Below are 11,834 nucleotides of genomic sequence, written 5' to 3' on the forward strand. Positions count from 1 at the left end.
TTTAGTGTCCGATATCACAAACCTGAGTATTTACCGCGGTCATTTAAGAGCATTTATGAACGTATGAATCGGTTAACAACTCATTTGTGCTGAGTCATGTCAAAGACGTAATTCTCCAACTGTGTCACAAATATCGTTATAATAAACATGACTCAGCGAAAATGCTTTTGCTGCAGTTTTCGCGCACAGTTATAGGATTTTTTGGATTGTGTCGGATTTTACATTTTTATCTGTCCAATGTTTGACCAGTATCGGACCGATAATCGATACCGATTCCCATTCCTTAACGGTAACAGGAAGTCGCTATTTTCTCGCAGAATAAATCGGGGTCATGAAAAACCACACATACACTAAACCATTAACGATTATACTGAGAATGGAAATAAACAGGAATCAAGATTTTGTTGTTTTAATCGTAAAATCTGGACCTTGTGGAGTTATCGTGTTTAATGTGTTTATCGTGTGTGTGTGTGTATGTGTGTGTCACAGCAGTCAGGAGCAGGAGAACTCGGTCCCCGGTGGCGGCGGCGGCGCTCCTCCGGAGAGTCTGACCTTTAAGGAGCGCCAGCGTCTCTTCTCTCAGGGGAAGGAAGTTTCCAACAAAGTGAAAGCATCGCGTAAACTCATGGAGCTGGAGAACGAGCTCAACACCAAGCAGTGACTCCGCCCCCTTCCTTAAGTCTCTTCCTCTCGAAACACCTGCCAGCTCCACCTTAACACCCACATCATCATCGCCACGGTAACGTTAAGGTGCTGCTGGGGTTTCAAAAAAATCACTTCCTGACCACTTTATTTTTTTATTTTATTCTATGAAAAAAAAACTGGACCCGTCTTTTTTTCTTCTTCCCGTTTTTTCCTCCGTCACGGATGTATAACGATTAAAAAAGCACTGTAAAAAAGTTTTAATTATATTTAGTGAGAATTGAGAAGCAAAGGATAAAGGAAAAAAAGGGGGCGAGGTTATATTTTTGTTTGTAAAAATGTTTTTTTTCTTCTGCGGGGGGAAAAAAAACAAAGGTTAATTTCTCATTTTAACCTTTACTTTTTAAATAAGTAGCTACGTGAAAATTTTATGTCCTCACTTTTAATTCCCTTCTGCTCTCCAGACCAGTCTTTTATTTTCTTAAATTCTCAGCGAGTGGAAACACTGTTATTTCATTCCGTAGCGACAAAAGCATGGGATTATTTTTGAATTTTTTTTTATTATTATTCCAGTTTATTTTTGTGATGTTTTAGAGATTAAAAAAATAAAAGGATCCCCCCCCAGGAGGATTGTACAGTTTCCAGAGAAAGGATCTTTAAAAAGTGCACAACATTACTGTAAATATTCGGGGGTCCACGACTGTCTCACTCTTTTACTACTGTAGAAAAAAACCCCACCAGGCTACTAAAATAAAATAAAAACCTGCAAAACTAATGTGACGTAACAGTGGAGGCGACAACGACGCGTCGTCCAATTATTTTAACGTTTTTTTGTCCCAAAAACTTTGAGGTGATTTTTACTTTTATTTTTTTTGCAGACTTGTGTGAAATTTAATCCAATTATATCATAAAATTCAAGCCGGAGGAAATAAAACGTTCACAATGTGATTTAATGTTGGTTTTCACGACAGTTATAACAATAAAAAAATAAGAAGACACTACTTTGTTGCTTTTACAGATATTTATTTCAGACTTTGTGGGAAGAACAAACTCGCACAAAAACGTGTTTTAAACTGTTGAATATGTTTCGGTTGAGAAAGTGGGTCAAAGGTCGAGTTTTCAGTGTTTGTACAAATGCACACAAGTTTCACATCATCACCGTCATCACTGCTGCTGATGTAGAAAACAAACGCACCTCTCCTGCCGTTTGTGTGTGCATTCATTTCTAATTTTTTCCCCTCGTCACTAAAAGCGACATTTGTGTGTTCCTCTCTCTACAAACAAACACAAACTCCTCCTCCTTGTTTTTAGGTTTGAAAATGAACTGAATCATTTAAATGGTTTTTTGTTTAGCCTTTTTGTAAATCATTAATAAATACAGATTTTTCAACAGCGAAGCCTCCGTGTGCTTTTTCTTATTTTCAGACAAAGGACAGGAGTCATTAATGGCTCAGTGTCGCCATCCAGTGGACAAACTGTAAGATAACCATGACTTCTGATCAGTTTGAGTGTTTCTCCAGTGCAATGGGAGCAAAAAGTTTTTATAAAAACAGAATTTGTTAATTTACAGAACAGGAAAAGAAGTCAAAAAAAGGATGAAAATTTGCATTTTTAAAATGTTTTACTGTGTCTGAAAATGTATCCAAGGCGACCAAAATACTTCACTATCAAAACTTATTCAGCTCTAAACTGCTTGTTTTTGATTTTTATATTAATTACAGAACATTATTTTTATTTGTCACAAAAAAAGTTACGTTCTTACGACTGAACCTTTTAACAAACGGTATAAAATTAATGCTAACATTAATAAAACAATAATATAAAGTCAGCTGTTTATGTTAAAACTTATACAGAAAATACTTAAGACATTTTTATCAACTCAGGAAAAACAAGAAGCTGCCGACTTAAATATTCTTAAATTAAAACTAAAAAGAATTTATACTTAATTTAAACACCGTTCAAAGACTTGAAGCGTAAACTTTACACAAAAACAAATGTCTGGTGATCATGTGACTCCGGACGTGGAAGAAACATCTGAAGGCGTGGTCGCGGTGATTCCTGCGATCATATCACGACGCCTGCGACAAGAAAAACACGACGTGAGTGAGAAGCGTAAACGCCGTGATACAGTTCACTATGAACATAAGTTGCTAATGAATATTAGAGAAAAATCGACAGTGAAATATTGCGATTGTTTGCGTGGTGATATTTTTTAACTGATGTTACTTAAAAACATTTTTAAATTAGTGCAGTTCAATTTATTGCATCACCAATTTAATTTACGTCAAGTCCAGTGTGTAAAATTCAGGTAAAATTATTTTTCATTTGGCTGAAACAAACTTCTTATTTAACCCTTATCTTCTTTTGTGAACAAACGTCCAACGTAGAAACCTCAAAACTTTCCATTTGATGACGACATTGTTGTGGAATATTTTTATAGTTTCTGAAATATTCAAATTTGCACATTTTTTCCCCAATAATCATGAATAGAAAATGTCTTGAAAAACACATTTAAAAATTTAAAAAACATTTTTTTTCCTGATTTCTGAACCACCATGTTTTTACAGTAGCTCAACTTTACCAATAAATGTTTTTGTACGTTTTCAATTCTCAGGCATTTTTTTCCTTTAACTTAAAGTAAAAAGTAAACAAATTAACATATTGTGTGTGTTTTGTTATAGTTTCTTTACATCGAGTCGATCCGGTCAAAACACTGAGCGACCTCCTCTCCGCCACTTCCTCCGTCAGCCCAGCTGAAACGTGGGATTTCCCATCATCCTCCTCTTCTCTTTGGTGAATCCGCTTCTGGAGCCTGAATCAAAATCATTGGACATCATTTTGAATTTCCTCTAAAAATAATGTTTTAAATTGTCAAAATTGTGACTAAAGATGTAAAAACACTGATTAAAAGCTTCTGTTCTGTGAAATGCATTAAAAATACAGACCTGAGTGCTAGCATGACGTCTGTAGAAGTAGCATGTCCCGCCTCCACCAGGTCTTTGGCGACATGGACGCCGTCTGACAAAACGTCCACCTTCCAGTGAGAGTCCGCCACAAACTCTCTGAAGAAGATCTGAAGGTTCCTCTGGTACAAATGTTCCTGGAAGAAGATGGCCGCCTCGTTTGTCCACTGTTGGGCTCCTCCCACTGGTCGAACACCTCGCAACACGCACGGGTGCGTCCCTTTTGGCAGTGTCAGTAGCTCCTCGGGAAGCCTCTTCAGCTTGGTGCAGTCTTTGTACGGCAAACACTCGCTGTGACCGTAGTCCACCAGGTGTAGCAGCACGGTGGCGTCGGCGTGTACGATCTCCGCTCTGCACCACTTGTTCTTGGAGTCCGATTCTAGAAGGCAGCAGGTGCCGCGGACGATGTGGGCTTCAGGGAGAGGGGACTTCTGCTCGGGGAGGTTGTCCAACATGATGGACGCTTTGTTCATGATGTCAAGCGAGTCCTCAAGAATCACGCAGAACTCGAAGGGAGTCGTTACTGACGCAGCAAAGCCAAAGTGTCCTTTGTCCCCATCGACCGGAGCAAACGTGAGGTGCTGGGGAAGGATGGGGTCCACGTTTGGTTCTTCTCTTGCCTCTTTTAGAGTTCCAGCATTCAACACGACCGTCTCTTCATCCAGTGGCAGTGATTTGATTTGACTGTTGAGAAACACATTAATAGCGACCTCGACCATCCAAAGGTCGTCCACTTCAGAGTAACGCGCAAACACCAGGTCAACGTCTTGACCAATCATCGATTTGATAGTGTCACACGTTGATTCTTCAGCTCCAGTGATCCCGAGGCTGTTGATCTTGCATTTCACGGCAAGATACGGGATTTTTGTCAGGTTGCCACACTGTTGTCGCATTGATCCACGTGGAATTTCCTCAGTTATTCCGTGATCCACGAGGAGGACGTAACATTTCTCTTCACTCACATGCTGAACGACCGCCCGGTGCCATTTTCTCTCTGTGTTTACCTGAACTAAACACCTGCAGCCTGGTTTTACATCTTTGACCATTAGCAGGCATTTGCACAGGCTGTTAGCTATGTGATTTTCCAGCGTAGCTAACAGGTAACTTGTCCTGGCAAGTCTTACGTAAAAACTGCCGTTACCCTGGACCGACAGAACTGTTCCATTCTCCCTGTCTTTAGCTTGAATCGTCAGCGATACGAGTCTGTCAGTGCGATTTTTACCTCTCGTTGTGTTGATAGAAAATCTACAGTGTGTTCTTTTACGTGTCCTGGTTTCCAACTTCAGTTTGGTTAAAAATGTGACAGTGGGTGTTTTGGGCTTGTTGATTTCACCTTGAGCAGCACACGCGATGCTTTCAGATGTTTCGTTTTTGTTTTCTTCTAGTTCACAGGTTGTCATTTCCTCTTCCAAGTTAGGTGAACTCTCAGGAGCCTTCACGTCTTTTTCGTTTACAGAACTGCTCTCAACAGGTGCTGCTGTAACACAAACATCTCTGTCAAGTACTTCAACATTGACTTCCCAAAGAGTTCCACGTTGACAGACAAACTCCACCACTAGAGGCCTCTCCATCACAGCATCGGTGAAAGTGTTGTCGTTTTCAAACATGCTCGTGTCAAACAGGGAACATGATATGCTAAATCTCGGCTGAGAGAGATATTGCTTTGGCATTGGGCTGATTTTCTCCTTCCCCACTACGGCTGTGTTTCCATAGTCGACAAACTCCACCGAGGACAAACTCCCTGTGTAGTCCTTCACGATGGAACGATACAGAGCGCCGTCCTCTTCATACTCTGCCAGAACAAGGTCATTGATCCTCAATGATGTGGCAGCTTTCAAGGAATTCCTGAAGGAACTCGAGTTGAGATCTTCGCACATTTTTAAGATGGCAGGCTCGTCCTCTGACAGATGAAGGTAGAAACAGTTGACTGAGTCAATGTGGGACACAAAACACTTTGCCTTGAGCCCAGCGCTCAGCTTCTTCTCGGGCAAACATGAGAGCTGAGGAACGTCGGTTTTGTTTGCTTGTGGTTCTGGTTTTGTGTTTGTGTCCTGATACTTTCTTTGTTCAGAGTTCTTTGACTTGTTCTTAAGCTGTTGTTTCATTTTTGTGTTCTGAACATAATATTTCGTGTAACTGCGTTTTCTTTGAGGTGCATTCCTAACTTCACTACTTCTGCAGGGCTTAATCGTAGGAGAAGCTGCAAATCTCCCTCGAGGTTGACTCCTGAACCTTGTGTTTCCTCTATTGAGGAAACACAATTTAGGCTTTACCGTTGTGGTCCTTGTGACAAAAGTAACAGCTGTCTTTTGTTGAGGCCTGAGGCTGAGAATGAGCTCTTTTACTTTCTCATTGATGTTAACATCTCCATCAAACAGCTCAACATCAAATGAACCGTCCTCATTCTTTGTGCTGATGATGGCTTTTATTTGTTTGTTGAGGACTGAACTACTAAGCCATTCCTTGACATCTGCATAAAGCTCCTCCTTGGACACTGAAGTGAGACAAAACCTCAACGCCTGCATGGGTGTGTACAGCAAATGTGTCGAGTCTCTGGGAATGAACATAACATGGGTTTTCTCAGATATGTTTGCATTTCCGTAATCCACAAAAAATACATTGAGGTGCAAAGGTGAGTGAACGGGATGCGCCAAGCCTCTGTACCAGTTGCCATCAAAGTATTTTGCCAGGCACAGTTTACTCACAACAGCTCTTGTACTGGCTTGCTTCATTTTCTCACTCTCTTCGAAGATTCTGTTTTCAAGCTCCACAATTATTTCAGTGTTTCTCTCAAGGTGGCAGAAGACCTCCCACTGGCTGCTGATATGAGTCACGAAGACCTGTTCTTCATGTCCAGGACTTAGATCATATGAGGAGTAGACGAAAGACTCTGGTGACACTGTTGACAGTTGCATTGTTGAGACAGTTGCCTCTCTTGCCAGGCCCTGTCCCACAAGCCAATCTGTTAAGGTCTGTTGGGTTTGGGAGTTGTAGAGGTCCACAACATTGTAGAGACCCTTGCATTTCACATTCAGTTGAGAGAAAATTCTACATTTTAGCACACTGCCACTGTCAGTAACAAACTGCTTCATAGCTTTACACACCTCCAGGTGCCAGTCTCCAGAATGGTGGACGTCAGTAGGTTCAGTCAGGTTGGAAAAGCAGCACCTGAAAGCTTGTCCTTCCAAAGAAACAAATTCTGGCATTATTTCCTGAAGCTCCTTCTCCTTGACCTGGATGGTAAAGCCATAGTCGATCAAAATCACCTTGGCATGACTATTCTGTTTTTCAGTGATGAAGGCCCTGCACCACCTTCCGTCTACTGGTGACTTTGCAACACAACATGAAAGCCCTGATTGGAGAGGGACTGTGTTAGTTGAGTAATACTGCTGAACTTTATCCATCAGTTTGTCCAAAGCTGGAATCTTATCTTGAGGCAAGCACCAGAAATCTGATGGAGAGTTGATACAAGTGCAGCTTACGGCAAATTCAGACCCAAGATTGATGATCAGAGCCTTGAAGCCAACAGGAGCTTGAGCTTCCTTGATTTCACTCTTGCACGTGTTCTCTTCCTCTTCGTAATTTTCTTCTGTTTTCCCATTAATCTCTGACGTTTTTTCTGTCATTTCTGTATTGTTCTTTGAACTGCTGTTCCAGCATTCAATTTGTTCGGAGGAGATCAGAAAATCAGTGACACTCCGCTTGCTGTCATCCCCCATCTCATGGAGGTCAACAACAAATTTGTTTTTTCTTTTACGGACAACATGGACCGACAGGGCTTTGTGTGACACAATGTGTCTGAAGAAGTCAGAGGCAGCACTGGTCCAGACTTCATCCATGGGAAAAACATTAAGAGAACAACAAATGGCAAATGGTGGCTTGCTGGCAAACGCCTTTGGTATCTTCTTGATCAACATGCGTGGCACTTTCTCAATGTTCCCAAAATCTATAAAAAGAACTTCGGCTCCATGCTCAAGAAAGTCTATGATGACAGCCCTATAGAAATGCATGTCAGCCTCATGAAGCGCACAGCACAGTGTACCAAGCGCAGGGTTCTTGAGAACGTCTTCATCCAGCTTCACTTGACCGAAATGATCGGCCATTTTTCTCATCATTTCTTCAAACTCTTCATTGCGTTTTTGTGTTCTGATCCAGAATTGATTTGGATTCTGGACATACTCGACATACCCCACAAAGACTGAGTCCACCTGCACCTCTTCTTCTTCCACTGTTTTACCCAGTGCTTCCCCCAACACTTTGTCAAAGTACAAACCGCCACCTTCAAGTGACAAATCTGCGCTCACAAAAACAGACTCCACATCCTGATTTGGGAACTCTTGGGCGGATTCTGGTTCTTTTACATAATTCTCTATAGCACTTATCAGATTAATGGTGTACAGATGCTGTTCTTCGTCAAAACCACAAATCTCCATATCTAATACTCGCCCAAGCAAGCCTGCCTTAAGGAAACTCAACTGCTGAGCTTTGACTGCGTAATCCTGGTCGTCTAGGCAAGAGAGTGAGCATGGAAAGGCCATGATGGGTTTTGAGTAGAGATCAGGAGGCAATCTGTGGACATTATCAACTTTGACAGATTCAAAGAAACCATAGTCGATGAACAGAACTGTGACTTTGGAGTTGAAGGGGAGATATGGCACAAAACCTCTGTACCATTTCCCATCTTTGCTTTTCACGGAACACAGTAACCCCACATTTTCTTGAGTTTTCTGTCTATAATCTTTAGCTCTGTTGTCACAAACTGCAGCCAGTTTCTTTGACATATCTGAAAGATCTGTTTTCATACTGACCATCTGACAGTAAAACAACCTAGGGTTGACAGCTGCAGTTACTCGCACCTTAGCTTGTGTCCCAAAACTTAACCTATGCCTACAGAATGACAAAATGTCTTTGTATCTGTGTAAATTGGTTGATTTGAAGCAAAACTCTTGTCCTACTGGCTTTTCAATGAGCAAGTCAGGGACTGGCTCTATGTTTTGTTTGAGTGGCACCTCTGTGAGCATCTCAACCAGGAGGAGGAAGGTCTCTGTGTCCACGTGTCTCCCAAACCCATGTCTAACAAGGTCATTGTTGATGTCAGGAGCTTCCAATAAGAGGACTTTGTGGGGAAGGAGGGCTTGAACGTAACCTGTAACATTTCTTCCAATCAGGCTTGACAAGTAATCCTCAAAGACAGAAGGAGAAACACTTTGAGGCAGCAGCACGTTTGCGAGAAAGCCACAAACTATTTTTGGAGGTAAAATGAAAAGGTCCTTTGAACAGGATGATACATGGGCAATGTCAACACTCAAGACATTACCGTGATCTATGAGGAACACGTCACACACGTCGTCTTTTCTGCTCTGAACTCTTCCTCTGTACCAGTGGGCCGAAGTTACATCTTCTACGAGGCAAAACTCTCCAATATCCACGACAACCTCTGTTTTTGGTGTGTTCTGTACTTCTTCTTGTAATATGTTATAGTCCAGTTCACATATGGTCAGGTACTGGCCCTGAAAGTGAATCAGAGTGTCTTCAGGGTTCCAGTCCAGGTGTGTTAACTTGAGGTCCACTGGCCAAAGAGTGCACGAAGATGCCAATGAACCAGAATCCTGAGACCTGAAATTAAAGAGGCCTTATTATTCTTCAAGAAACATAAACGAGCAACTGCGAAACTTTAGAATGTGATGGCCTGTCGGACTAGTGTGGGAGTTATGTAACATAGTAATGCAACATCAAGGTTGCATGCTGCCTTTAAAACCCACAGAAAAGGAAGCATTAAACAGGGATTGTAGCACACAGTTGCATGCTACATTAGCAATACTCTATAATGTTATTATGCTTTAACTTGGCACTAGGAAAAGTACTTATACAATTTAATTGAAATTGTAATAAAAAGTACTCACAATAAGTCGATCTTTGTATTTTTCAACCATCAATATTTTAGATTACTTAAAAATGGTGCCACTAGAGGGAGCCTGCATCTTTACAGTAATTCCAGGTCCTCATGATTAGTAAAGATTCTTTATAAGATTCTTGTTTATTTTTACTCCAAAAATGTGTGTGATGTAGAGTTATTTTATTTTTTGTGTTCTTTGAGCCATTTTAAGAGTGAAAAGTACATTTTGCAATCATCACAACAATATCATGAATAACATTTATTCCAGTGAGGATAATCATGAAATTAAAAATAAATCCTGTCCCCTCCCACTTACTCAGAAACACTGTACAGTATTTGCTGTTATTAATAGTCACTCCTGTGTTCAAATACAGCCACAGCTGTGCTTCATTTGCATCGGAATTCGTAACTGGGAGTGACATCACCTTCGAGTTGACTGCATTCCAGGTGAGAAGTCGGACAAAAACATGGACTTAAACGTATATCAGGCTAGCCACTGTTAGCAATACCAGTCAGTAACAAGGCAGGCTTAAAACAAACCTTGAAACACTAGAACATTTAAATAGAAGTTGCCATACCAGGAAAATTCCACTTCAATAAATGTGTAAACATAAAACATAACAAGCTTAATTGTATCACATAATTTTACTTACTTTTGATGTTGAGACAATAGGGACTGCATGGCAGCAGCATCAGTAACTGTCACATCCCAAATAGAACCTGAAAAAAAGAAATAAATAGGTGCAGATAAGCGCCCCCCACTGTTTAAATAGCAAAAACACTATAACAGCAATAATAAGCACCATGACGGTGTATATGTTAAACCTTATCTGCATACATGTTTTGATGTATTGGGGAGGGTACAATAAATCATAAACTGCGATAAAAATCCAGACAAATCATCAATGTGGAAAATATGGCTGAACAAACTGGCTATTAATCAATCACTAAAGTACTTGTCAACCATTTTGATAATCAATTAATCAGTTTAGTTGGTTGTTTTTTTTAATGATTGAATGTGAATATTTTCTGGTTTCTTTGCTCCATATATAGAAGAGAAATCATTAAAACAGATTAACTTTGGTTTGTGGACAAAACAAGACATTTGAGAACATCATCATTTCAAGGGGGGAAAAAAACTGATCATCAATTTTTTTTTTTTTTTTTAATGGAAATTAATGGAAGTAAACTAAAAATTTTAGTTTACTTAAAAGTAAAATCCCCAAAATGCATTTTTTGATGAAGTTGAAGTAAATAAGGATAGAGAAGGCCCCACCCACTTCAATTTACATTAATTTAATTTTTGGTTAAGTTTAATTATTGTAAAAATTACTTGCACTTAAGATAACTATAGTATGTAATTATTTCGTCCCCATTACATAGAGCAGAACCTCAAATAAATGTTGTTTAAACTGTAGAAATATGGTGTTCCTAATAAAGTGCTTGAACAACTGGAGAAAAATGATGGTCCCATTCAAATCTCATTTAGTTTCCACACATTGTTAGTAATGTCCAAACTTTTCTTGTGACGCCAGCATTAACTTAGATTAATAATTGCTGAAATGTAGTTTATAATAAAAAATAATAATAATAAAAAAAGGAATATTAACTCAGAAAGTGGACATTGTGCATTTGGTGTTAGCTCGGTAACATTTACTGTGCCAATTAAGCTTCCCCATACGTTCATTCTCAACAGCGGCGAGGTTTATCGTTTTATCCCGGGACACTGGACATATTATGACTAAAATTAAGTAATTCACGTCACATAACCACACTTTTTCGTACCTTTTGTTGTCGCACTGGCGCGTTACAGTGACCGGACAGGTAGCTGCGAGACAGCAAGCGTAGTAGCACCTGTCTGTGGCGCTCAAAGTGGAATTACGAGGAGGGAGGAGATATTTACTTCCTGAATCCACTCGGTTATTAAAGAAATTGAAGCAGTAATGGATGTTAAATCATTCGAATAACCATGTTACCTTTTATGGTAAATATAACAAAACTATTCGCACTTATAATTGCCGGAATAACATCATAATACGATCTCGGACACCCCTAAAGTGGACTGTACCATGTCTGCTTGGTCTGCTTGCGTCACTCCCGATAATCACAGCAGTGGCTCGCGCGGCGCACGCCCTGAAGTGCCAGAAGCTAGCGGTGAACGTGATTATGACCATGTCCTTTTTAAAAATTCTGCTTTTAACGATATACGTTATGTTTAAAAGTTAAAGAAACAATAATGATTCGGAGCGTAGTCACAGTCATGTTATTGACACGTGGTTCAATGACTACAGAATCATTATTTATTTGGGAAATACGACAAATACATCTGTCTC

At 40.1% G+C, this 11,834-nt stretch overlaps 2 protein-coding genes across 33 annotated transcripts in view; one reads left to right on the forward strand and one right to left on the reverse strand.

Annotated features, from left to right (window-relative positions):
• afdna (afadin, adherens junction formation factor a) overlaps positions 1 to 2,034 on the forward strand; it is a 104,636-nt gene extending 102,602 nt beyond the window's left edge. For 17 of the 32 annotated variants that reach the window (XM_058613788.1, XM_058613787.1, XM_058613783.1 and 14 more), the window contains one exon: positions 490 to 2,034. In XM_058613788.1, the coding sequence (XP_058469771.1) occupies positions 490 to 661 (172 nt within the window). In that variant the 3' untranslated portion in view covers positions 662 to 2,034. The remainder of the gene's footprint in view (positions 1 to 489) is intronic. The other 15 variants (XM_058613784.1, XM_058613803.1, XM_058613796.1 and 12 more) reach the window with 3 other exon arrangements.
• Positions 2,022 to 11,417, reverse strand: tdrd15 (tudor domain containing 15). The gene is made up of 5 exons (XM_058613814.1): positions 11,287 to 11,417; positions 10,155 to 10,221; positions 3,588 to 9,221; positions 3,333 to 3,454; positions 2,022 to 2,720 (listed from the first exon to the last, which is right to left on the reverse strand). The coding sequence occupies exons 2-5, from the start codon at positions 10,181 to 10,183 to the stop codon at positions 2,707 to 2,709; spliced, it is 5,799 nt and encodes a 1,932-aa protein (XP_058469797.1). The 5' UTR covers positions 10,184 to 10,221; positions 11,287 to 11,417; the 3' UTR covers positions 2,022 to 2,706.
• Between the last annotated feature and the right edge of the window lie 417 nt (positions 11,418 to 11,834).

Source organism: Solea solea, chromosome 17 (genome assembly GCF_958295425.1).
Source record: "Solea solea chromosome 17, fSolSol10.1, whole genome shotgun sequence".
Lineage (NCBI taxonomy): Eukaryota > Metazoa > Chordata > Actinopteri > Pleuronectiformes > Soleidae > Solea > Solea solea.

Bases quoted from the DNA above. Each gene is read 5' to 3' on its own strand.
- tdrd15 (XM_058613814.1), bottom strand. From the start codon at position 10,183: ATGCAGTCCCTATTGTCTCAACATCAAAA. The intron at 9,222-10,154 runs GTAAGTAAAATT...CTTTAATTTCAG, and splicing joins CTATTGTCTCAACATCAAAA to GTCTCAGGATTCTGGTTCAT. The intron at 3,455-3,587 runs GTCTGTATTTTT...ATTTTGATTCAG, and splicing joins GACGTCATGCTAGCACTCAG to GCTCCAGAAGCGGATTCACC.